The sequence below is a fragment of the Microtus ochrogaster genome, chromosome 18, assembly GCF_000317375.1.
Source record: "Microtus ochrogaster isolate Prairie Vole_2 chromosome 18, MicOch1.0, whole genome shotgun sequence".
NCBI classification, from domain to species: Eukaryota; Metazoa; Chordata; class Mammalia; order Rodentia; family Cricetidae; genus Microtus; species Microtus ochrogaster.
The window spans coordinates 37,046,257-37,071,588 of record NC_022020.1 but is presented as its reverse complement, the minus strand read 5'-3'; the positions used below and the strand labels follow the sequence as shown (position 1 = coordinate 37,071,588).

Genomic DNA, 25,332 nt, shown 5'->3' with positions numbered 1-25,332 from the left:
GGACTGTTTAGGACTAGGAGGTATGGCCTTGTTGGAGGAGGTGTTGTCACTGGGCATGGGCTGTAGGGTTTCAAAAATTCACTCCAGGCCCAGTCTTTTTCTCTCTCTGCCTGCTACTTGTGAATCACATGTAAGCCCTCAGCTACTGGTCTGGTGCCATGCCTGCCTGCCTACTGCTTTGCTCCGTACTGTGATGATCTAACCCTCAGAACAATAAGCAAGCTCCCAGTTAATTTTTTTTTTTTTTATACGCTGCCTTGGTCATGGTGTCTCTTCACAGCAACAGAACAGTAACTAAGGCACATTCTCTTGCATTATATTTGTAGTGTTATATAGTCATCAGCACTATGTGGACCCAAAGCCTTTCATCATCCTAATACAAATTCTGTGTCTTAGGTTTCTATTGCCGTGATAAAACACCATGACTAAAAGCAACTTGAGTAGGGTGGGGGTGGGTCTTATTTCAGCTTATACTTCCTGGTAATGTCCGTCACTGTTAAGTCAGGGCAGGAACCTAGCTAGAGGCAGGAGCTGATGGAGAGTCCATCGAGGAGTGCTGCTTACTGGCTTGTTCCTCACAGCTTATTCAGCCTCTGCTCTCTTATACATCTCAGGGTCATCTCCCCAGCTGTAGCACCGCCTGTAGTAGGCTGGCTCCTTCCACATTAACCTTCAATCAACAAAACACTACAGACTTGCCTACAGGCCAGTCTAATGGAGGCATTTGTTTGTTTGGTGTCTTTTTTGACGGGGGGTTTCCAAATGGGGCTTCTCTGTGTAGCCCTGACTGTCCTGAAACTCACTCTGTATACAGGACTGACCTCACACTCACAGAGCTCCACCTGCCTCTGCCTCCTGAGTGCTGTAGGCCAACATCGCTGGCTTAACAGAGGCATTTTTCTAATTGAAATTATTTTTCTCAAATGACGTTGGATGGTGTCTTAGTTAACAAAACACTAACTGCCATTCTGTCTCTAGTTTTCCTTGTATCCCTTTCCAGGACTCTAGTAATTTTACTTTTTTGACTCTGACAAGAAAACAAATTCAACATATATATGGGATCTTATGTTATGCTTTAATGTATGTAAGCATTCTATAATGTTTGCATCAGCATATTTTCCCAGTGACTGAAACCTTTAAAATCCTTTCTTCTGCACCATACGTTATCATTATCTGTCTCTCTAAGCTGTGAGGTTCTTCAGGCTTTTTTTTTGTTTTTCATGATTTTAGTGCTTTTGAAGGGCACCTACTGGTCAGTTACTCTGTGGAATGTTGTTTAATTTGGGCTTGATTTGTGCTTTTTCATGGTTAGTGTAAGGTTATACATTTTTTGAAAGGATAACAACTGCAGAGTAGTGTGTCCCTAGCATATCACATTTGAGTTTCATAATAGGATGGATGCCTATATCAAAAGAACTGTGTGTGCAGGTGCATGTCCATGCTGAATACTGGTGGGGGGCAGAGGACAAGAAGTCAGCTGTCTCCTTCTATCCAGTAGGTTCTGGGGATCAAACTCAAATGATCAGACTTGGAGGCAAGAACCTTTACCTGCTGAACCATTTCACCGGCCTAAGGGCTGCTTAAAAAATTAATTAAATGCGTGTGGATGTTCTGCTTGACTGCATTCCTGTGCCCCACATGACTGTACCTGCCGCCTGGTGCCCGAGGAGGCCAGAAGAGGGCAGCAGTTACAGCTGTTAGCTGTCATGTGAGTGCTGGGAATTGAACCCAGGTCCTCTGGAAGAGTCGCAGGTTTCGTTACCTGATGAGCCATCTTTCCAGCCCCATTGTTACCTTTATTTATAAATTTTAGTTTGTACTATTCATATGTTTATATGTATCTGTTTTGCGATTTTTTTTCCTCTTGGTTTTTTGAAGTACCCACCACCCAGCTCCTAAATAAATCACACACAGAGTCTTAATTCTTTCTTATAATCGGCCGTCGTTAGCTTGGCTTGTTTCTTGCTAGCTTTTCTTAAATTATCCCAACTACCTTTTGCCTCTGGGCTTTTTCCTTTTCTTTCCTCTGTATATCTTACTTTCACTCTTACGCCATGGCTGGCTGGGTGCCCCCTGGCATTCTCCTCCCCTTGTTCTCTCTTGCTCCGTCCTGGTCCTTGGTTGTCCTTCTGTTTATACTCTCTTGTCTGCCAGCCCCACCTAACCTTGCTCCTCCCTCGCTATTGGCTGTTCAGCTCTTTATTAGAACCACAAGGTGTTTTAGACAGGCAAAGAATCACAGCTTCACAGAGTTAAACAAATGTAACGTAAACAAAAGCCACACACCTTAAATAATATTCCCCAACCCGTATCTATTAAAACACTATAAAGATTGTTAGAATTGATAGTTTCAGATACAAACTTGAAAATTAAACTTACTCATAAAAACTTTTACTCTTTTGAAGTAGCATCTTAAAATAATACTGTACAGTTAAAAATATTTGCTTTCTTCCTATTCCTCTTTTAGCTATTTCTTTTCTATTTTGAAAAGTTTTAGTTACTCTATAAAGAAAGTCATTTAGGCCTACCCAGGGTCAGGGTCATCACCATCCCTGCTCATCAGTCTCTGGTCTGTCCCGCTGGAAGTCTTTTTGGACGGTAACACCTCAGGATTCATCTGCTGTGTGGACAGAGCCTCTGGAATCCTTCCCCAGATCAGCTGTAACAGCATTCTCCCTAGTGATCAGTATGTGGAAATATGTGACACTAGTTGAACATGATCATACGGGGCCCATCTTCTTTTTCTTCTTACCTTTTTTTTTTTTTTTACTTTAATTATTATTGACCATGCTGGCTGTGAACTCACACAGATTTGCCTGCTTCTGCCTCCTAAGTGCTGGAATTAAAGGCGTGAATCACCACTGCCCTTCTGTGGGCACTTTTTCTAGTGCCTTCGGTAGCCCTTGGCAGATGTGATCTGGCTAAAACTGAGACAGTTGGAATTTCTGTAAGGACAGTGGTCTGTAATGAATGAATTCTGTGAGATTCTCTTGGTTTCCATATTTAGTGTTTCTTAATTATGTCCCTCCCCCGATACAAAGGAGGTATATACTTAATGGAAAAGGCTACACATTGCTGGATCTTACAAGGGAACATATGGAAATACCTTGTAATGTTCCATGGCAACCATTACTTATTCATACCTGCCAAATGACTGTCCACTGACTTAAAAATAGCAACAAAAGGACTTGACTATTTTATGTGTATGACTGTTTTGCCTGCATGTACGTGTGTACAACGCATCTGTGCCTGGTGCCTGTGGAGGCCAGAAGAGTGCATCAGGTCCCTGGAACTGGAGTGACATACACTGTGAGTGTACTAGGTAAAATCTGGAAATGGAATCTAGTCCTCTGGAAGAGCAGCCGGTGCTCTTCAGTAGTGAGCCATCTGTCCAGCCCATCTTCTTGGCTTCCCTGCCAAGTAGACTTTAATTCTAAAGATTAAACTCAGGGCCTCATGCATGCTAGGCAGGTGCCCTCCACTTCCCACACCTACGTTTCCCCCCCTTAAGCTTGTAATTGCTCTTGTAAGTTTGCCAGATCCTGCTGTATGTCTGGGAGTTTAGGTGGAATCATGGAATTTTGATACGGTTAAGGTAGTTTTCTTGGCAGGAATCCTAGTGACTTCTTCAGTCTGGGTTGACGTCATTGTGAGTTTGGGCAGAGGAAATGCCGGTGTGTGTGTAAAGCTCAATACAAGTGAAGAATGAAGTCTTAGGACACATCTGTCCCAGGAATCACGGTTCCCAGGGCTACCGTTGCAAACCACAACAATTTGGAAACTGTAAACAACAGAGATTTGTTTTCGTACTTTGGGGATCGAGAGTTGGAGCTTCAGTTGTCACTGGTGCTGGGTCTGTCTGGGATCTTGGGGGGAGACCTGTTCCTTGTTTCTGTCTTCTGGATGTTAGTGGTTCTTGATGTTGTTGTATAGTGGCCTCTCTTCTTTCACCAGTTCGGCCTTTCCTTATAGCAGCTGTACTAAGCCATCCTAAACTGATCTCATTTTAAGATTCTTAATTAGATTTGCAAAGTTCTGATATTCAAATGCAATCACATTCACAGATATTAGGGGGTTAGGACTTTTCCATGTCCTTTAAAGGGACACTGTTCAACCCAGTAGTCTACTGTTTGTATCTCCCTGGGTACTCTGGTAAGATTTTAAGAACACCAACATTTTTACCTTTTTTAAGGAGTGATACTTTGTCTTAGTTTGGTTTCCTACTGCTGTGAAGAGACACCATGACTGTGACAACTCATAAAGAAAACATTTAATTGGGATGGCTTGCTTATAGTTTTAGAGGTTCAGTCCAGTGTGGTCATGATGGGGAGCATGGTGGAATTCAGGCAGATGTGCTGGAGCTGTGTGTGCTACATCCTGGAGACAGCAGGAAGTCAGCTGACAGTCAACACTGAGGGAAGCTTGAGCAAAAGAGATCTCAAAATCTCTAAGCCTACTTCCTCTAACAAGGCCACACCTCCTATTAGTGCCACTCTCTTTGGGGGCTATTTTCTTTCAAACCACCAAATATTATAGTAAGCAACCATGAGAGATGAGATCTTTGTTCCAACACTTTGTATACCACTTAAAACCATTGATTCCCCAAGTTCTATGTTCCTCCTCTGTAACATACCCACTGATCACCCACTTTGTTTTGTGAGTCTAGGGGAAGAGGGAGACTGCTGTGAACATTTGGGATGCTCACAGCACCACAAACAATACAGTAAGATACTTTGCCTCTAACTTAGAACCCCCACCTCTTCTGTTAGACTTACTGGCCTCCAAGGGGGTAGAATACTATCAAAGGTGGCCAGGAAGCTCCTGTGTTGTCATATTCTTGGGTGAATTCCTTGGGCAGAACATTCTTGGAATTTGGTCCAGAGTATGTGACTTAGACTAAGAAAGGACTTTACCCCGTGTCTAACTCAATTGTTACCATCGGAGGATCAAAAGGATAGCACCAAGCTCGTCTCCGGGGATAGCTAACCAGCTGGAGAATAAACAGAAGGCAGAGAAGTCCTCTCTGAGTATTGGACCCAGTGCCACTTAGTGACTCAGTTTCTAAGAAATTAGTTTAGTGCATGTTTTAGAATCTAGGTAGGTGTGAATCAGTGGTTTTTCTTAAGGAAGAGCATGACTGAGTTCAGTAGTACAGTTCTAAGCCCTAGCCTCCTGTGAAGTAGGGAAAAGACCTCAGCTCATTCTTTCTTCACATCGCTAAATAAACGCACTCAGATGTTGTGATCTGCACGAGTGTGTTTTTGGCACCTTTCACCAAGCTGGACGCTGGCAGTGTGAAGATGAATGGAACGTGGCTGTTGTCATCAGGCGCTCTAGAGGAGAAACACGTGAGGCGGATTGTACTGTAGCATGGATGATGAGATTGAGGAGCACAGAGCAGTGGAGGGACCCACTACTTCAAGCTCCACAAGAAACGAGCTGCTTACGCTACTCTGTTACCTGTTTTTTCTCACTGATGTACTGTCATGAATTTTTACAGTTCTGTACTCATGGTTCCCAGCTTGCATTTCATCATCAGACCAACTCAATATCCGGGCCTGCTCATTTTATTCTTTTCCTGGAGATCTGTGCTTGTATTTTAGGTAAAGGCAAAGGGTTCAAACTCCTGAATTTACTGCCCAAAGGCTTGCAGCTTAATCCCCAGTCTGTTGATTTGCATCTTTCTCTGCCACTTCGTATGTATCCATCCCCACCTTGTTTTCTGGAACTGCTCCTCCTAAACAGTTATCTTTATGTTTGACTCTTTACCTTTGTTCTGCTAATTTTTTTCCCCTTTGAGAATCTCTTGCCTTCTCCCTGCTGTATGAAATCCTCTATCTCAGGGTTGTACTTAATTGTCATGAAGGCAGTTTCTACCCTTTTTGTGTTTTCCAAATTTGAACTAACTCCCCCTTTCCTTCTCTATTCATTCTTTATTTGCATCTATGCAAATAAATGTGTGTGTGTGTGTGTGTGTGTGTGCGCGCGCGTGCATGTTTGAGTGTGGGTATGCATGTGCCATGGTGTACGTGTCAGAGATCAGAGGACAGCCTTGGGTGCAGGTCCTCACCTGCTGTTTTGAGACAGGCTCTCATTGTTCGCTGCTGTGTAGTCAAGGCTACCTGACCTCCCCTTGTAGTAATATGAGCGGCGGGGCTGCATCCCCAGCACCCCGGGCCGCCTGCTAGCTTATGCCCCGAAATAACAACACACAAATTGTAATCATTTAAACACTGCTTGGCCCATTTCTATCTAGCCTCTTCTAGGCTAATTCTCACACCTGGACTAGCCCATTTCTAATTTTCTGTGTAGTCACGAGTTGGCTTATCAGGAAGATTCTAGCCTACGTCCATCCTGGGTCGGAGCTTCATTGCGTGTGTCTGCCTGGGAGAGGGGAGGATGGCGTCTCTGAGCTCACTTCCTCTTCCTCCCAGCATTCTGTTCTGTTTACTCCTCCCACCTATGTTTTAACCTATCAGGGCAAGCAGCTTCTTTATTTAATTAACCAATGACTTCCTCCATCATCCCCTGTCTTCTTCCCTTCTCCCCTTAGGAGCACTGGGATTTTATAGATGTTTGGCACTGTGCCTGGCTTTATGTGGGCTCTGAGATTCTAAACTCAAGTCTTGGTTTTTGCACAGCAAGTGCTTTTACACACTGAGCCATCTCCTCAGCCCTTGAACTATTTCCTTTCCTTCTGTTCTCTGTACTGTACTGTTTACGTCCTCTTACCTATTCTGATATTCAACCTCATATCCTCTGTTACTTTTAGCCATTTTATTTATGGATACTTGGACATTGACCTTTTTCTTCTAGCTCTCTTGCAATGTCTAAGGTTTTTTTTTTTCCAGCTGTTTTAGCGGTATCCATGTAGAGCCTAAAACAGCTCACATAAAGCTGTACGTATAACTTCATGAGCATCAGGCATATTGGACTCAGTGTGGTGCCCTAACTAAAGGCATCTGTTTTGAAGTGAGAGCTGTTGCGGCTCCTGCAGTGTGTTCTTGAAGACGCTATTAACTCATGTGAGCCTGCAGTTTTTCCCTGTGCACTAGTGGCGCTACTGCCTTGCACAGGAGGAATGTTCGCATTGCACCTGTAATGTCACAAGTGTGTGGCAGATGTTACCTTCTCCCTCTGCCCCCCCTTCCCCCTCTCTTCTTTTACTTCCTACCCTTCCTTTTTCTTTGTGAAATCTCACTCTTATTATCATCTATGAATTAGTGCTTTGCTTGTTATCCAGCATCTTTATTGTTAGGATATCCCTCACTCCCCAAATCCAGAGGCCTTATGAATTTGTGTTACTCTGCAGATCACTGTAACTAAATTACCCCTTCTGGAGGTGTCACCCTGGAGCTCTCAGTGGGTCTTTGTTTAATGCGAATGTTAAGTTGGTCAAAACTACTTAAACAAAAACACTTTTGGGTAAGATAACATCAAATCCATAGGTTATTTATAATGTTGGGTTCTCATGCAATAAACTAACAGTATACTTTTTTTTTTACTTCCAAAAAAAGTTCTCAATTCCATTTATATTTTTTGAGGAAATAGGCATATAAATAAAATTAGGAAAATAAAAAACTCACTTTAAAATATAGAGTTTTTGAAAAGAAAAGATGAATCAGCAAATGGAAGTGTTTTCTAGTAACATGATCCTCTCACTCTATATAGGTCTTGGGAAAATAGCTTTTTACCTTTAAGCCTTTGACTTACTACTTGGTGGGGATGGGTGTTCCTCCCTTTAATTGGCCTGAAGGAGAGAACATCGGCTTCTGCTGTATGGTCACACAGAAGCTTGCGTCCTGTCATATATGGGCTGGAGATATTACCTAGGGGCACCACTTTTAGCATGCACAGGGCCTGGGTTTGATCCTCAACACTAGAAGAAAATAAAGAACAGTCTTTTTTGGGAATGGGGTGGGGAGGTGGAGGGAGCATGTAGTTTAAAATTTTTTTTCAGTCATTATTTATTCAGTGTCCAGTATCTGATTAATAATGAACACTTGGTGGCATATAAAGTGATTAAAATTGTTTCCTTTAGAAAATTAATATGGAGGAAAACATGTATAAGTAATATTAAAAAATATGGAAGTATAGAAGAAGCGTTTTCAGAGGGGACACTGATTAATTTACTACTAAGACAACTACTTGCCATCTTTTTTGTTTCTCCTGTCTTAGACATCAAAACTGGGGTGTTGTAGACACTTACTAGGTGAGAGCTCTCTTTTACTCACATACGTCCCTCAGACTGTTCCTTCCTTTCATCCATCCATCCATCCATCCATCCATCCATCCATCCATCCCCCATCTACTGTCTGTCTATCATCCATCTATCTGTTTTTCTTAAAAGAACAGAAAGTAAATCATAGTTAGCTGGATATGGATGATAAGGTTCTCAGTCCTTTTTAGTTTCTCTTTTTGTTATTTCATTGTGGTAGGGCCTTTGTATAGTTGCTATGGTAGTTTCAATGAAAATGGCTCCCATAGGTTCATGTGTTTAAATAATTGGTCCCCAGTTGGTAGAACAGTTTGGAAGGATTGGGAGGTGTGGCCTTGTTAGAGAAGGTTATCACTGGGGGTGGACTCTACCATTCCCATTGTCTCTTCATCTCCCTGCTTTGTTTCCACGTGTGAGCTGATATTGCAAGCATGTACACACACATGAATAAAAGTGAATACATCTTTAAAAAAAGACAGCAGAGGGCACTGTGGGATTTATTCTTCTAAAGCCTGCTTTAAAATGAGAAAGTTGTTGCCATTTTTGTGTGTGCTATGTTGTAGACAATTAATATGGTAAAGAGCTGTGGAGTTCCTAATTTTCTTCCACTTTTGAGAATATTAAAAAATTGTTGTGTTTTGGAAAATTTGATTTAAACTATTTTGGGGGGCAGGTTTACATGTGTATTTCTTTAGTTAATGAGTAAAAATCCTTTAAAACAGTTGGTGTGGGAGGTCCTTCTGTCTGTGTGTTGCTTTTATTGGTTAATGAATAAAGAACTGCTTTGAGCCTATGGCAGGGAAGAACAGAACTAGGCAGGGAAAGCTAGGCTGTATGCTGGGAGACAGAAGGGCGGAGTCAGAGAGAAGCCATTAGCCCTGCCAGAGCTGGATGGAACTTTACCCAGTAAGTCACTGATACACAGATTAATAGAAATGGGTTAAATTAATATGTAAGAGTTAGCCAATAAGAAGCTAAAGCTAATGGGTCAATCAGTGATTTAATTAATACAGTTTCTGTGTGATTATTTTGGGGTTAAGCAGCCAGGAACAAACAAGCGACTTCCTTGCTACAAACAGTAATTATTCTAAATCTATTCATACATTTTTAAAGTTTACTTTTTCTTATGTGAGATTATCTTGATTAAAATCATTACTGTAATAGGAAAAAGCTTTCAGTGACTATTCTGTAAGGAACTTAATTAGGCTTTGAAAGATGTTTTTGTAGGCTCTAGCATCTCAGATCCATGCCACACGTAACTGCATTAGCCCACAGGCTGTCCAAGGGCGTGTGCTCAGAGTGACAGGTTACCCTGGGCCTCACTTGCTAAGGAAGTCTGTCAGTTTGTCTCTGATACGTGGACCACATATTTGTTCCTACATCTCTAGAGAGAAACAAAGGAAAAGCTTCTTGTACTCAGTTCCCTTAGGAAAATTCCTTGTAGTTTCTATTCATGTTTTAAGAATATAATTAAAACTTATTGGGTTATGTAGATTTTTAAGGAACATAAACCCCATTGAGTGGAAAAACAATAATGTATTTACAATGCATTATAAAGGTAGTGAATGGAAAAATCCAGTTCTTTGCTCATTATACTATAGTTAGATACACATCTAACATTTAATATATACGTGTAATGTATATTAAAATAGGAATTGATCGAATTACTTAATATATGCAGCTTTGAGGTTTTGTTTAATGTATCATCTATCCAAAATATAAAATAAACTTCAGGTTTAAGTTTATATATATAGCTTTTTATTCTTTCGTTTTCAAAGAGTTAAGAGTGCAGACAATTACTCTGCACTTACTATTTTATTAAGAGATAGATAGTTTAATGGCTGAACAGTTAGTCATCATTACTGCATTGCTGTATTTAAGGTAACAGACTCAAATTCTCATTGTAAAGTAACTCACTAAATATAGAGTTGGTCAATTGAAATGATAAGATGTTTTAAAGAACTGTGATTTGGGACTGGAGAGATGACTCAGTTGTTAAAGAATAATGTTCTCATGTATTATTATACATGCATGAGAACTTGAGTTTGATTCCTAGAGCCCCTAGTTTTCTAGGCAATATACATTGTATTAGTTGTGGGTTGTTTTAATCATATGCGGGTTGCCTAGTGATAGTGTTGTCAGGGCAACTGAACTGGTTGGCTAGGAAAGGTCATATTTTCATGAAGAGAAAATGGTTTAACTGACTTGTTCCTTCACTGTTTTGTTGTTCTTTGGTAACTGTTCCTTTAAAAATTCAAAAGGCTTTGACAGTCTTCAGATGCAGGAATGAATAAGTAGGCAGCATTTAGATAGGAGTGAATTCAAGTCATTCATTGGGAAAGAAAATTCTACAGGGTGGATGCTTATAGGGACGTGCACCTGAGACCGCCCTCTGTTCTCCATGCCCACCTGCAGCACCGGTGTCCCTCACAAACTTGTCAGAAGTACAGATTCCCAGGGTTTTCCTCTCAGAAACTCAGTGAGGTGATGGGCAGGCTCAGCCGTCTAGTTTAATGTGCCTCCTAGGTGATGATGATGCAAACACCAAACAGGAAGTAGAAAGCATACTCAAACTCTGTCCCCAATGACATACTTCCTCCAGCAAGACCATACCTCCTAATCCTCTGAAAAGCTATAAACTGGGGGCCAGGTACTCAAATGTCCAGGGCTTACTCAGAGTATCTCATTCAAACCGCCACATTCCTGGCCCCCAAGTCTTGCAGCCGAATCACAGTCTCAATTATCTAAAAGCTCAGAAATGCAAGTAAGACTTTAAAGAAATGTAAAAGACTATAATTAATGAGTTAGTTCAGCCCTGTGAGGAAGAAATAGTTGCAAATAGGGAGCATTTTAGAGCATAAACATTTTTCTGGTTAGACCCACCCTTAAAACAACATACTGAGTGGTATGCAGATTGATGACTTAAAGTGACTAGGAACCTAACCAGTTCCTGAGAACCAATTTTATTAATAGAGTTTTAGAGTGTACTTGGTAAATGTTCTTAATGGTTCCTCCATAGGAAGGAAACTTAATTTTTTGTACGTAGCTGTATTTAATATTCAAATTTTCAAAGATAAAATTTAAAAAAAGCTACAATATTTTGGTTCAATACATTTTTTTATAAAATTAATCTCATGTAACATTTTCACCGAGTTCTTTGAGGGAGTGTTTATAAAAGGTAGCTTGAGTAAGTTGATCTCACAATGCCACTAAGGAATTTTAGTGATGCCAAGGTTTGTAAAAATGCCCATAAGAATTGAAATCAAACCTAATAATAAATGCTGCACAACACAGCTGATGAATAATAATTATAAAAATGTAGTGTAATTGGTGATTTATCTACTAAAGGTTTGAAATGAGTGTTCACTCTGTGGCAGCTGTAATATTAGGACTTTTATCTGCAAAATATTAAAGCTAATGTTTGTAGAACCGTAGCTGTTCATTGGCTAAAATTTGTCTATGTTTATTAAAGATTTCCAAAATGAATTCTGCCTTACTTATTGGAATATGATTAAATTGTCCGATGTTATGCTAGAGAAACAAATTTTTATTTGATTTTTTTCTTTGATCATCTTAGTTTATATTTTTGATAAATTTCATGTGAAAAATTATAATCTTCTTTAGAATTTGAATGTTGCCCTAGTTCTTCTTTTACAAAAAGTTCTTTATTATAGCAGTCCTTGACCTACATTTGCTGGTGTACTCAGGTTCATTGATGTCTCTGCTTTTTTCTGTGCTTTATACTAGTGAGCATGAAAGTACTTGTCACCCTGTAAATCTGTTTATATCCATGACAGGACTTTCCTCCTTGGACACGACAGTCATATCAGATCATCTCAAAGGAAAATGGGTGCATTGGTTTTTCTTGGATTGTTAATCTACTTAAGATTCATTGAAGGAAAGAGACTGGGATCGTGTGTATGTTCTAAGATTTATGCATTTTGGGCTCAGCAATTAAGAACTGCTCTTCCAGAAAACCCAGGTTCAATTCCCAATACCCACATGGCAGATAATTCCAAGATCTGATATCCTCACATAGACGTATATACAGGCAAAACACCAAATAAGATAAAAATAATTAAAGAAGATTTATGTATTTTGCTGGGCAGTGGTGGTGTATACCTTTAATCCCAGCAGTTGGAAGACAGAGAGGCAGATGGATCTCTGTGGGTTCTAGTTCAGCCTGGTGTACAAAGTGAGTTCCAGGACAGCTAAAACCATTACAGAGAAACCCTGTCTCAAAAAACCAAAAAATCCAAAATATCAACAACAAAAACCAAAACCAAAAGATTTATGTATTTTATTATTTTATGTATTTGACTGTTTAACCTGCATGTATATCTGTGTGCCACTTGCATGCCTGGAAGAGGGCATCAGATCCCCTAGTACTGTAATTATGGATGGTTGTGAGTTACCATGTGGGTGCTAGGAATTGAACTTGGGTCTTCTGCAATAGTAAAAAGTGCTCTTAACCACTGAGTCCCTTCTTTAGTCCAGGATCATGTGTTTTAATCCATGAGCAAGGTACCATCTAGACCAGAGCTCGCTCGCTCCCTCCCTCCCTCCTTCCTTGTCTTGATTTCTCCCTCCTTCCTTCCCTCTCTCTCCCTCCCTTCTCTCTTTCTCTTTTTCTCCCTCTCCTTTCCCTTCCCTTCCCTCCCTTTCTTTCATTTTATTTTAATTAAATAACATTTTTCATTTATTGTACATACCAACCACAATTTCCCCTCCATCCTCTTCTCCTAACACCCCCTACCCACTTTCCATCTACTCCCCCTCCTCTTCCACTCCTCACTCCTCCATTTCCATTCAGAAAGGGGCCTCCCATGGGCCTGAACAAAGCATAGCACATGAAGTTGAGGCAGGACCAAGTTCTTCCCCTTGCATCAAGGCTGGGCAAGGTAATCCAGCATGGGGAGCAGGTTCCCAAAAGCCAGCTAAGCGCCAGGATCAGGTCTTGACCTCACTGTAAGGAGTCTTACAAAGAGTCCAAGCTACACTGCTGTCACACACATGCAGAGGGCCTAGTAGACCAAAGCTTCTTAAGCCCTTTCCCATTGTTGGGGTTGAAGAGATAGCTTGGGTGGTTAAGAATACCTGCTATACTCTTGCTAGGGACCCAAGAACCCACATGATAGATAGTAACCTTTGTAATTCAAGCTCCAGGAAATCCAATGGCCTCTTCTGGTTTCTTACACACATGATATATATACATACATATAGTCAAAAGCACATAAAATAAAAATAAAATTTTAAAAACCCTCCTGTTACTTCTCTTTTTTACTTAATAAAATTTTATGTACTTTGTGCATATAACTATACAAATCAAATATTTACTGATAGCAAATCAAGAACTTTATTTTAAAACAATTCTTTGGAATAAATACAAATTTATCATTTCTTAAAATTGAAAGGAAATTTATTTACTAATGAGATATAAATGTTTGTTTTTGCATACAGAATTAATCTTAGCAGAATATTTGATCCTGAAGAACATGCAACATCTTCAGCAATTTTCAGAGTGGATAGATACTTTTAATTTTTGTAAATATCAGTGTGAAATATGCATGACTATATAGTACAAAACAGCAAAAGTATGTTTGGGGCTATTTCAGAAATAGTTGGAAATTCTGTCCTAATCTCCAGAAAAGAATTTTTTTTTTTAAAAAAAATTTGAGACATGGTCTCTTGTGTCCCAGGCTAGTCTCAGACTTTAACTTTCTATATAGCTGAGGTTGACCTTGAACTCCTGATTTTCCTGCTTTCACTTCCCAGTGTTAGAATTAAAGGCATGTGACACCATATTGTATGCTGAAATTTATTTAGTTATCTTATATGAGACAAACAGCAATTCGGACACCACTTTTTACAAAAATCAAACCTTATAATAAGTATTAATTTAGTACTCTCAATGCTGAGGATGATGATAAAGTATTTTTGTTTTCAGTAATTAAATCATTAAGTTTCTATAAGAACAAGAAACATCACATGTGCAGTAAAAGCACTGCATTTCCTAACATAGTAGTCTGAGATTGAGCTAGGGTGTTTTAAGAAGCAAAGGTTTGATGGTGCTGCATGGTGTAATAGCATGTGCATGCAAAGTATGCATATTATGTGTTTGAATCAAGGCTGCAGGGGAAACATGTACAATGCTATATGGTAGGTGCTACCAGACACACCTCAGACCTGTTACATGTTTGATTTTGTTGATTTTTGGTCATTGTACCATCAGGAACCCTTGCTGCTGTCAGATCTTTTGTGACTCATTTGTTGAGATATTTGACCTCATATTGTTTTGTGAACTGTAGTTTGAGAAGCTGGGATTTAGATATGTCTTTAGGATTTGTAGAAAGAGTTGGTTTCTGTGATAACTATTTCAGCCAATTTACCCACACTCTGTAGTTTAGCATACGTGTTTCTTACCCTGTGCTCCATCACACTTAAATAGAGGAAGGATCGCCAGTGATCAGTCCTATAAGTATACAGATGGGTTTTCACTTGTTACTGCTGGAACATGGCAGGTGTCACATGTCGGTATAGCCATAAACACACTTCAAGTGTTTATTGATCTTTTTTTGGGGGGGGGCAATCCACGTGTTTATTGAATGCCTGTTATGTGCTAAATATTGTTCAGGGTACTTGGGACACATCAGAGAATAAAACAAGGAGCCCTGCCCTCGTGGAGCGTAGTCTATCATGTGTCGTGGCTTCACCTGTGTACTGCTTCTGACCCTGGGCAAGTCACTGCGCCTTTCTGCCCAATGGGGTAAAAGGAGGCTGAGCTCAGTAGACGCTGAGCCGGGTGTACTGCAGATGCCGACCAGGACACCACCCAAACCCACCACCCAGACAGCAGAGAGGGCTGGAGGCGCATCTTTAATAATTAAGTACAGTGAGGAGAAGGGAGAGGAAGGGAGCAGCTACACGAGCTGCTGCTACTGCTTGGTGTTGGCCTTGTTGGCCAGGTCCTTGGCCTTCTCTGTAGCTGCCAGTGCCGTCTCTTTTGCTTTTTCTTTGGCCTCTTTGGCTGTCTCAACGAGTGTTCTGGAAGGCGCCTCCCCTTGTAGCTTGGCCAAGATGTACTCAAAGCCCTTCATCGTCTTGGTCACATTGCTTTTGAACCGGGCAAGGCCAAATTCCTGGACAGCTCGAGAGACACCAAATAAGCTGGAGGAGACCCAGGCTTCCCGACAGATTTCGGTCCAGCCGCTGTTGTCAGAATTCACACAGTAAACAAACACATCGTTCCTCCACCACCATCAGCTGGGCGTGGTTGATGTTCCAGGTGAAGGTGGTCATGGTCTGGTTCTGTGAGTTCACAATAGAGTCCTCCAGGATGTACACTGAGTGAGCAACGTTGGCAGGAAAAAGTCGCTCTGCCCAACGTGGCATCCTGTTGGTCTTGGTCAGGAGTCTCCGAGACAGAAGCTTCTGGTCAGGGGTCACCTCCCAGTGTACTATGTCTTCCGTTAAGACATGTTTGCTATAGGGATTCGGGTACCTTTGCCAGAAGGCAGCGAACACTTGTTCCCAGGAACTTCGGAGCACGCTCTGGCCCAGGAAATACTTCACCATCGTCCCGACCCGGACGGGCTCAGCACCCATGCAGCATCAGGGTGAAGACCCCGGGGGTGGGAGGCACGTGGCTAGGCGCACACCCGCCAGGCTCGCAGCTCAGTCACTGCCGCGCCCAAGTCCCTACGGCCACCATGAGGGACTATCTTTATTGATCTTTTGTATTTCTTCTTTGAAAACTATTTATTCACCTCATTTTGATCTTTTGCTTATTGGATGATTTGTTTTTTTATTTTTTATGGATTGTAAATAATAATTCCCAGAGACATATTTAGTTCTCAAAAATTCATTCTGTAGTCTCAATCTTCACTCTGCTCATCATTTCCTTTGCTGTTGAGAAGCTTTTTAATTTCGTGCAATCCCAGTGGTCAACTGTCAGTTCTTGGGTCATTTCCTGTTCTATTTGAGTCCTTTACAGAGGGCCCTTCATATGCTTATATTTTCACCTAGCACTTTCATTCTCAGGTTTAGTGAGGGTCTTTGATGTATTCTGAATTGTTTTGTATGGGGACAGAGAAACAGATTTGCTTTCATTCTTTAAAATGTCAGTGTTCTGCTTTAATAGCACAAGTGCTGCCTTTTTTCTTGGTGTATATTTCTGACTCCTTTGTCAAAGACTGGGTATCTAGTGACATGTGGATTTATTTATGGGTTCTATATTCTGTTCTTTTGGTCAGTGTGTTTTTTTCTGCCACTACAGTGTTGATCATGTTACTGTGGCTTTGTAATATAGTTTGAGGTCTGGAATTGAGATACCTTTGATAGTGCCTTTTCTGTTTTGATTGCTGTGGTTGGGACTGGAGAGATAGTTCAGCAGTTAATAGCACTTGCTCTTTTTTGTTTGTTTTTTGTTTTGTTTTTGTTTTTTTTCCTTCTCTCTCTCTTTTTTTTCTTTTCGAGACAGGGTTTCTCCGTGGTTTTGGAGCCTGTCCTGGAACTAGCTCTTGTAGTAGACCAGGCTGGTCTCGAACTCAGAGATCCACCTGCCTCTGCCTCCCAAGTGCTGGGATTAAAGGCTTGCACCACCACCGCCCTGCCTTCCTTCTCTTTTTAGGGGGTTTCTTGATAGGGTTTTTCTGTAACAGCCCTAGCTGTCCTGGAACTAGCTCTTATAGACCAGGCTGGCCTCGAACTCACAGAGATCCTCTTGCCTCTGACTCCCAAGTGCTGTGATTAAAGGCGTGTGCCATCACTGCCTGGCTAGACTTCTGGCCTTTATGGTAAATGAAAGCATTGCTCCATGAATGAAAATGTCCTGGTGACCTAGTGACTATTTTTCCACTAGAGACAACTAATATTTATTAAAGTTCTTTAATATTTACCTATTTGTCTTGAGGTGAACTAAACTCATGCCTTCTAAGCACTAAACAAGTGCTAAAACACTGAACTTTAGTGCACTGCAAAGTCCAGAGTTTCTATGGCTGGGGAAAATTTACTTAAATCTAGTTCCTAGTTTTCATGTCTAAAATGTCTCATTAAATGAATTAATGGTGTTTCATTTTGAAAGTACGTAGCTTAGCTTCCAGACCTCTTTAGATATAAACATGGCATGATGTTGGTGTATTTGGATGATGTTATATCACACTTTAAAGCTTCTCTTTGCTTTTTTTTTGCTCTTTAGCCGGCCCCAGAAAGTATGCTTGTGTCCATATCTGCCAGTGTACCCACTCCAGATCTCCACCCATCTGTACATAATTCAGCATCCAGCAGAGGTGAGTTAAAGTTCGTAAGTGGTTTGTCTTCAGGTGGGGTCTGAATGCAGCAGAGAGCACACGCATGTAAACATGCTCATTCCTCATGGTTGTGAGTGTCTCAGAAACACCACTATTGCTGATAAGTACTTGCTTTATCTATCAGATGATAGTAGAGAGTCAATGCTTGAGACACTGTTTCACAATCCTGCTGCTGTGAGGTAGAGATTTAGAGCTCCAGCAGGTTTGTAAGATGAAAAGATGCAATTTTGTGAATAAAGAGCTGAGAAAAATGACTGCTTTTAAAGCTCTCGTCAGCATCTTGGCTCCCTGATGGCTTTTCTTGCTAGAGTAAATACTTATTTTGGCATTTTACTCTTACAAGATGGATATGCAAGTAAAATTTTCTTTCTTTTAGGTGACTAGCACAAACACTTTTAGTTTGTACTGTGCCATCTGTAAGGCTTTTTAGCTAACATTGTTCTACTCTGTTTAGGATTAGATATGTGCCAGTGTGTATGTATGTTTGTTAGTTTTGATTTGTGATGAGGAGATGTAAGGAAACTACAGGCAATTATAAATTAGTTAATACAAAACTACTCAGTGCATGATGTAAACAGATTTAGTGGTAACCCAAGTGAGAACTCTTTTACCTCTTTAAAATAAAATTTTGTATAGCTTATGCAAAGACACAAGGGAGATGTAAAATAAATTAGCCTTTTCTGTTTTGTGAATGATGAATACTGTTTCTTTGTTGCAAATTATTTGTTGACAGCTCCTCTCCCAGACTTGACAGCAGGCTCTTATGATTCTGGCAACTGTGCCACTGAATTACTACTGCAGTTAAAATTATAAGACTGTGCAACTTACATTTACAGAAAACAAATTGTTATGGTCATACAGGATTGAAACCTGAATTTTGGTTATTATTGTTTCCATATTATGATGCAGATATGGTACTTTTCCATTATTATGTTGTCCGATGGTATGAGATGTCCTTCAAAATACAGCTTTAAAAATTGATTTGTGCTAATTTTTGTATTTTGAAATCTCTTACAGTTTTTTCAAAACCACAGTCCCCACTTTAGATGACCAGTTTAAGACTGTGCCCACTATGGATGTGTTTTATGACTAGACAGGTACATCCAGATTGATCTTCCCTATCAGCAAAGGGACTTTCTGGCCTTTCTCTTGTTCACCAGGCTGCTTGTGTGTAACTTTAGCACACTACTTTGTATAAACAGATTTGACAGTTTCATGGTTCTCCCATAAAAATGAGACTGAAAAGCATTTGGATGGGTTCCAGGAGAGAGATGTGGTGGAGAGGATTATGTGACCTAAGGCACAGTGGCTATCTGGTTGCCTCCACAGGACTAGCAATAGAGTTGTGGTAACAAGAAAGCTTGTTCTTAGCAGTGGAAGTTAGGGATGCTGAAGACAACCACTGATTGTTGTAGTGCGATTTCTAATTGGTCTTAATAATAACAACAACCTGGAGTTAGTATTGGGGTAGAAAGCTGAAGGATCAGAGAAGCAGAGCAGCCAGCCACTAGTTCTTACCTCTACGAAATCCTCAGACCGAACGGGGTATCCTGTCTCTACAAGTCCTCCTGTCCCTTCCTGCCTTATATTCCTCTCTCCACCCAGCCATATCACTCCTGTCTCCACCTCCCAGGTGCTGGGATCAAAGGTGTGAGCTCTATTTCTCTTTTAGACGGATTCAGTCTTGAGTAGTCCAGGGTGGCCTTGAATTCATAGAGATTCACCTGCCTAGTCTCCCAAGTGCTAGGATTAAAGGTGTATGCCACCACTGCCTGGCCTCTGACTTCCCACTGTCATTTTCTGGCAAGCTTTATTTGTTATAGCACAAACAAACTATCACTACAGATGGTGGTCAGCTTTGTGCTTGGGTCTGAATCCTGAAAGTGCAGCTCACTTCCATGGGAGGAGGAAGGAAGCTTTCTGGAGTGGGCAGTGTTTTCCCTGGGGACTTAGAGTTGTGTAAGAAAGCTACTTCCCTTTCTCTCATTAGTTAGTTATTAATTTTCAGGTAACAGTGTGGAGACTTTTGTATTTTGTATTAGAGTCTAATATTTGTTGCTTAAACTGTTCCATTTGGCCATTAGTAAGTCTCTAAATTTGACATGTCCTTTGTTTTATATTTTGCATATGTTGCTACTTTTTTGGTATAGAGATACAGGCTATCATCTGCAAGCTGATATGTTCAAAATGTAATTACTGTTGAAATAAAAAGCTTATCAGAATAAATTATTCAGTTTAACACAAATTTATGTGCATTTATAATTTATTTAGTTTATTGCTAATATGTATTATACATAACAGTGGATTTTATTATGGCATTTGCATACATATCTATAAAGTATTTTCCCCCTATAATTTAAAATTCTAACCATTAGCCTATAAATATATCTAAATAAGTCTTAAAAGTGTGCTTATGTTGTGCCTAATACTGGTAAATTAGAGAAATGTTATTGCTTCTTAAAGTCTGGTCTTAGGTAAAAGATTTGTAAAAATACATAAAGTTAGAAACCAAATGTTTCTCAGAAAAGTTTTTTTTTCTGCAACACTGCTGCTGACACTCAGTTCCCTGTACCTGTGCGCAAGCACTTGATCACTCAGTTCCAGGAAAGTTTTAAAAGTGTTTACCTGGGTAATGACTCCATCTTTTAATTTTTCTTTAAAGGAAAGCAAAGTGTTGCGCACAGTCCCTCTGCTAGCAGCATGCCTGCCCCCTGACAAGTGCACAGTAAAGATTGGCCGCCGCTTCAGTGAAGAGCGGTAAGTGAGCAGACTGGCGGGCAGTTGGGAGCGGGTCTTTCCCACATAGACGTTTCTTTGGGAGGGTTAAAAACGATGTCACTGGTCATTGGCTAGGAAAGACTTGGCAGGAAGAACTGTGCCTGAGGAGACAGCATGCCAGGCACCAGATTCAGAGGCTTTTGGGTAACCTTTGAACTGGCACTTCTGTTTGATTGGACAGATTCCTTGAGAGGGCAGCTTTACTTAGGCAATCACTAAGTGTATTAAATTTTTGTTTTCCCTGTACCTAATAAAGATATCTTAAAAATTATTGTTTTAGAGATATTGAACTTTCAACTGTTTGCCGGGACTCTGGTACATTAATATTATATCCAGGGGCTGAAGCTACTAATTTGGAAGAATTTATATTAGAGTCTCCTGTTTATCCTTCCACAATCATCATCATTGATGGTACATGGAGCCAGGCTAAAGACATTTTCTATAAGAATTCCTTGTTCCGACTTCCCAAACAGGTAAACTAATACTTTAACAAAGAATAAGTACAATTGTACGATTACATGCTATTTAGGCTTTTGGTAAATATATACATATATTTACATATACAAACTTATATATGTATATATATTTGCCATATTCTCTAATAATATGCTTTAAGTTGATTTATGTTTATGAATGTATGCATATATAAATCTCTTACATAAGTGAGTACATATACTTATATTGTATATAGAGAAAATTTCAAATGTGTCATCTCTTTATATGTGTATAAATGATTTTGTTAGGAAATGTTATTTAAATACATATTTACTTATAAGTAATGATTAAACTTTTGCAAGGTACTTTTGGGGTAGATATTATTATCATCATATGGTTCGTCCTTCATTTTTCATGTTAAAAGCTTTTTTTTAAACATTGTGTGTGTGTGTGTGTGTGTGTGTATACACAGCAGTTTGTGGGTCGTGGGAATCTAACTCAGGTTGTCAGGCTTGGTGGAAAGTGCCCTTTCCTTCTGAGCCATCTTTCCAGTCCTGTTTGATATAATTTGTTGTAATCATAGGGTTTGAAATATTCAACTGTGTTTGTGTTTTGGGAGTGAACTTTCCTGACTGTTAACATTTTGTATTCAGGTGGAGCTTGGATTTTGTGTAATGTATTAAACTGTCATGCACATGGTTTTCATATTTTTCCCTGGCAAGTTTGAGTTTTAAGGTTTTCCAGCTTCACAGGATAAAATTAATAAATACTTCTCTGTAGCCTAGAATAGTTACCTATAGAATTAGATCCTCCATAGAAATAAGATGGAATGCTTTGGTAAACCTGTCTGCTCTGGGTACTTTTAAATCCCTTCAGACTCTCCTGCGGAGACTTCAAGCTTTCTATTTACATTTGCCTTTTTTACTTCAGTAATTTTTTTCTTGATCAATTTTTCAGTTGTATTTTAATTGACATAATACTTGCACATGGAATACCTATGGTTCTCTGGGGTGTTATACATTGCTTAATGATCAAATTAGTGTGTTGGGTCCCATTACCTCATTTCTCTGTATTAAGAACCTTTCCTTAAGCAGCAACTGTTTCTTTGTGGCGAGAACATTCAGATTTGTTTTCCAGCTATTTTGAAGATTGGCTGTTGTTGACTGGAGCGCTGTGCTGTGTGACATACCATGAGAACTTACTCCTTCCTTCTCTCTCTAACTTTGTTTGCTGGCCTCTCTCCCTTCCTCTCTTTGCCAATTATTATTTGACCTCTAATTCTGTAATAAACTTTTTTAGTTTTCACAGGAGTGTGATGAGATGGTATGATGGTGTCTGTCTGTTTTACCCAGGATGGTGTTGTCAGTGTTCATCATGTTCCTGCAGTTGACCGGGCTTCATTCTCCTTTGCAGCTGACTCATGTTTCACCATTCACATGTGGAGGACACTGTCTTTCTTCTTCCCTGTATAGTAGTCTTTGGAAAGTTTTTTCTGTTCTCACTTGGTTACCACAGAGTGCTTTAATTTGTGTGTATCTTGCTCAGTTTTTAAACATAACATCACTGGGTATAGCATTTTTGGTTCATAGTTATTTGCTTTCTGAGGTTGAAATATTTCACTTCATGTTTTTTGAAGTTTTAGAATTACTGATGGAAGGTCTGGTTATTGTGGTATTCCTGCCTTTGTATGTGCCTTCACAATTTTCTCATACTACTTTTAGCATTGTTTCTTTGTATTTTTGTCATCTTGACTATGATGTATCATGGAAAGTTCTTCTCTGGTCGTGTCTGTTTGTGGTATATATGAAGAAAAATATCCATTTCTTTTCGATTTTTCAATTTGGTGGAGTATAGGTTATTTAAGTATGTCCTTGTTATTCTCTGGATTTTCTTGGTATCTGTTGTTATAACCCCCTTTCCCCTTTCCATCTCTAATTTTGTTAATTTGGATATTCTTCCTTTACCTCTTAGTTAATTTGAATAAGGATTTGTCAATCTTACTGATTTTTTTTTAAAGAACTAACTCTATTTTATTGATTCATTCGTTATATTGTTAGTTTGTTTCTATTTTACTGATTTTAGCTCTGAGTTTGAATATTTCTTGCCATCTACTTGTTTTGGGTATGATTTTTTTTCTTTTTGTTCTAGAGCTTTCAAGTATGCTGTAAAGTTACTAGTATGAGGTTTCTCCAATTATTTAAATGTAGACACTTAGTGCTATAAACTTACCTCTTCCAACTGCTTTCAATATGTCCCATAAGTTTGGGTATGTTGTGTATTCATTTGCATACAATTCTAGAAAGTCTTTAATTCCTTTCTTATGTCTTGACCCATTTTTTTCATTCAGTAGTAAGTCGTTCAGTTTCTATGAGTTTGTAAGCTTTCTGATGTTTCTGTTGTTAATATCCAGCTGGAATATACAATCTGGTAGGACAGTTATCCCGGGACACCTTTTTATCACTTTTTTGATTTTTTTTTTTCGAGGCAGTGTTTCTTTGTGTACCCTTGGCTGTCCTAGAACAAGCTCTGTAGATCAAGCTGGCCTCAATCTCACAGTGATTGGCCTGTCTCTGCCTCCTAAAATGCTGGTATTAAAGGTGTGTGCTACCACTGCCCAGCTTGGATTCTTTTTTTTTTTTTTTGTATTTATGTATTTACTTTTTTTTTGTTTTTATATCCTGACTACAGTTTACCCTCCCTCTTCTTCTCCCGTTCCCCTCACACTCCTATCCACTCTTCCTCTGTTTCTTTTCAGAAAAGGGCAGTCCTTCCATGAATATCAACCAGCCAAGGCGTATCAGATTGTAGTGAGACTAGGCACCTTCTCTCCTATTAGTGCTGGCCGAGAGAACTGGGTAGGAGGAAAGGTTTTAGAAGCAGGTAACAGAGTCAGATATACCAGCTTGTATTTTTTTTTTTTACTTTTTTTGATTCATTGTGGATTTTACCTCATGCATTCTGATCCCGCTTTTCTCCATTCCTTTATCCTCCTTGTCCTCTCTCTGCCCTTGCAACTTCTCCCACCAAACAAAACCAAATTTGAAAGAAAAATCAAAAATCAAACCAAGCAAAGAAACAAAACAAAAACAAAAAAGAAGAATCCTACCGTGAAAGCTGGAGGTGGGCTTTGAGGTCTCATGCTTAGTAGTAAGTTGTTCATGCTCAAGCTATGCCCAGTATTGTAGACCACTTCTTGTTGCCTGCAGGATCAAGATGTAGCTCCTCTAGCATCATGTCTGCCTGCATGTCATGTCCCACCATGATGATAATGGACTAAACCTCTGAAAAATGTAAGCCATCCATTTAGATGCTTTCCTTTGTAAGAATTGCTGTGGTCATGGTGTCTCTTCACAGCAATTGAAACTTTAAGACACCGGCATTCAGGCAAACAGCTAGCCAGCACAGGGGCCCTGTGATCATATATTGCTATGTCATGCGTTGTGTGGCTTCTTAGGGCTCTGTATACATGAGTAGGCTTTCCCTTGTAAGTAAGCTCTGCCCACTTGTTCACCCCCTTTCCACGCCCCCTTCTCCATCAATCGACACTTCCCTTACCCCCACCTTTTCCTAATAAACTTCGTGTGGGTTTGTTGAGCTCTGAGACTCATTCTTCACTGCAGCAGCTGCAGCCTAACAACAGTTGGTACCAAGAATTGGGGTATTGTTGTGATAGACCTGAGCTTTTGTTTGGAGGAATTTGGGTTTTGATACTTTAGGTTAGGAAAGCAGTGGAATGCTTTAAGTACTGTTTAATGGGCCATACCAGTAGGAACATGGAAGACAGTGGTACTGAGAATGATTTGAACTGTAGGGGCCTGGTTCAAGAGGTTTCATAGAAGAAGAATTTTAGTATGTTGCATAGAAATTATTCTAGTGATAGTTGGGTGAAGAAAGTGGCTATCTTTTGCCCTTGTCTGAAGAGTCTGCCTGAGGCTAAAGTGAAGAATTTTGGATTAATTCTATTCTATTAGTTGGATGGAGGCCACTTGTTGGTTCCTGGCCTCTTAGCCATGAAATAATTGCACAGAAACTGTATCAGTTAAATCACTGCTTGGCCCATTAGCTCTAGCTTTTTATTGGCTAACTTGTACATATTAATTTAACCCATTTCTGTTAATCTGTGTATTGCCATGTGGCTGTGGCTTACCGGCTAAAGTTTAGTGTTTCTCTCCTCTCTGGAGGGTGACATAGCTTCGCCTGACTCCGCCCTTTCTCCCCACATTCAGTTTAGTCCTGTGTCCATCCTACTGTCTCCAGCCTCCACCCCACCTACCTCTATTCTATCATATTAGACCAAGCCAGTTTCTTTATTTACGAATGGTATTCATAGCATACAGAGGGGAATCCCACATCAATAGTTTGATGAAGGAAGTGACTATCTTTTGCCCTTTTGCGAAGAGTCTGCCTGAGGCTAAAGTGAAGAATTTTGGATTAATTCTATTGGTAGAGAAAATCTCAAAACAGCCTAGTATAGACTCTGTTGTGTGGTTATTAGTGGTAACTCTAATGAAGATTTATAATGAAGAGGAGCAAGCTGAGTACCAGGAAGTGGATGGAACTAAGACTTGTGTTCAAGGAGATAAACAGATTAAG

At 39.9% G+C, this 25,332-nt stretch overlaps 1 protein-coding gene and 1 pseudogene across 1 annotated transcript in view; one reads left to right on the top strand and one right to left on the bottom strand.

Moving 5' to 3' along the window:
• Positions 1 to 25,332, top strand: part of Dtwd2 (DTW domain containing 2) — a 49,075-nt gene that overhangs the window by 6,544 nt on the left and 17,199 nt on the right. The window contains exons 2-4 of the mRNA XM_005356084.3: positions 17,415 to 17,505; positions 20,189 to 20,283; positions 20,585 to 20,777. Coding sequence (XP_005356141.1) covers positions 17,415 to 17,505; positions 20,189 to 20,283; positions 20,585 to 20,777 — 379 coding nt within the window. The remainder of the gene's footprint in view (positions 1 to 17,414; positions 17,506 to 20,188; positions 20,284 to 20,584; positions 20,778 to 25,332) is intronic.
• Positions 15,006 to 15,815, bottom strand: LOC113457076 (annotated as a pseudogene).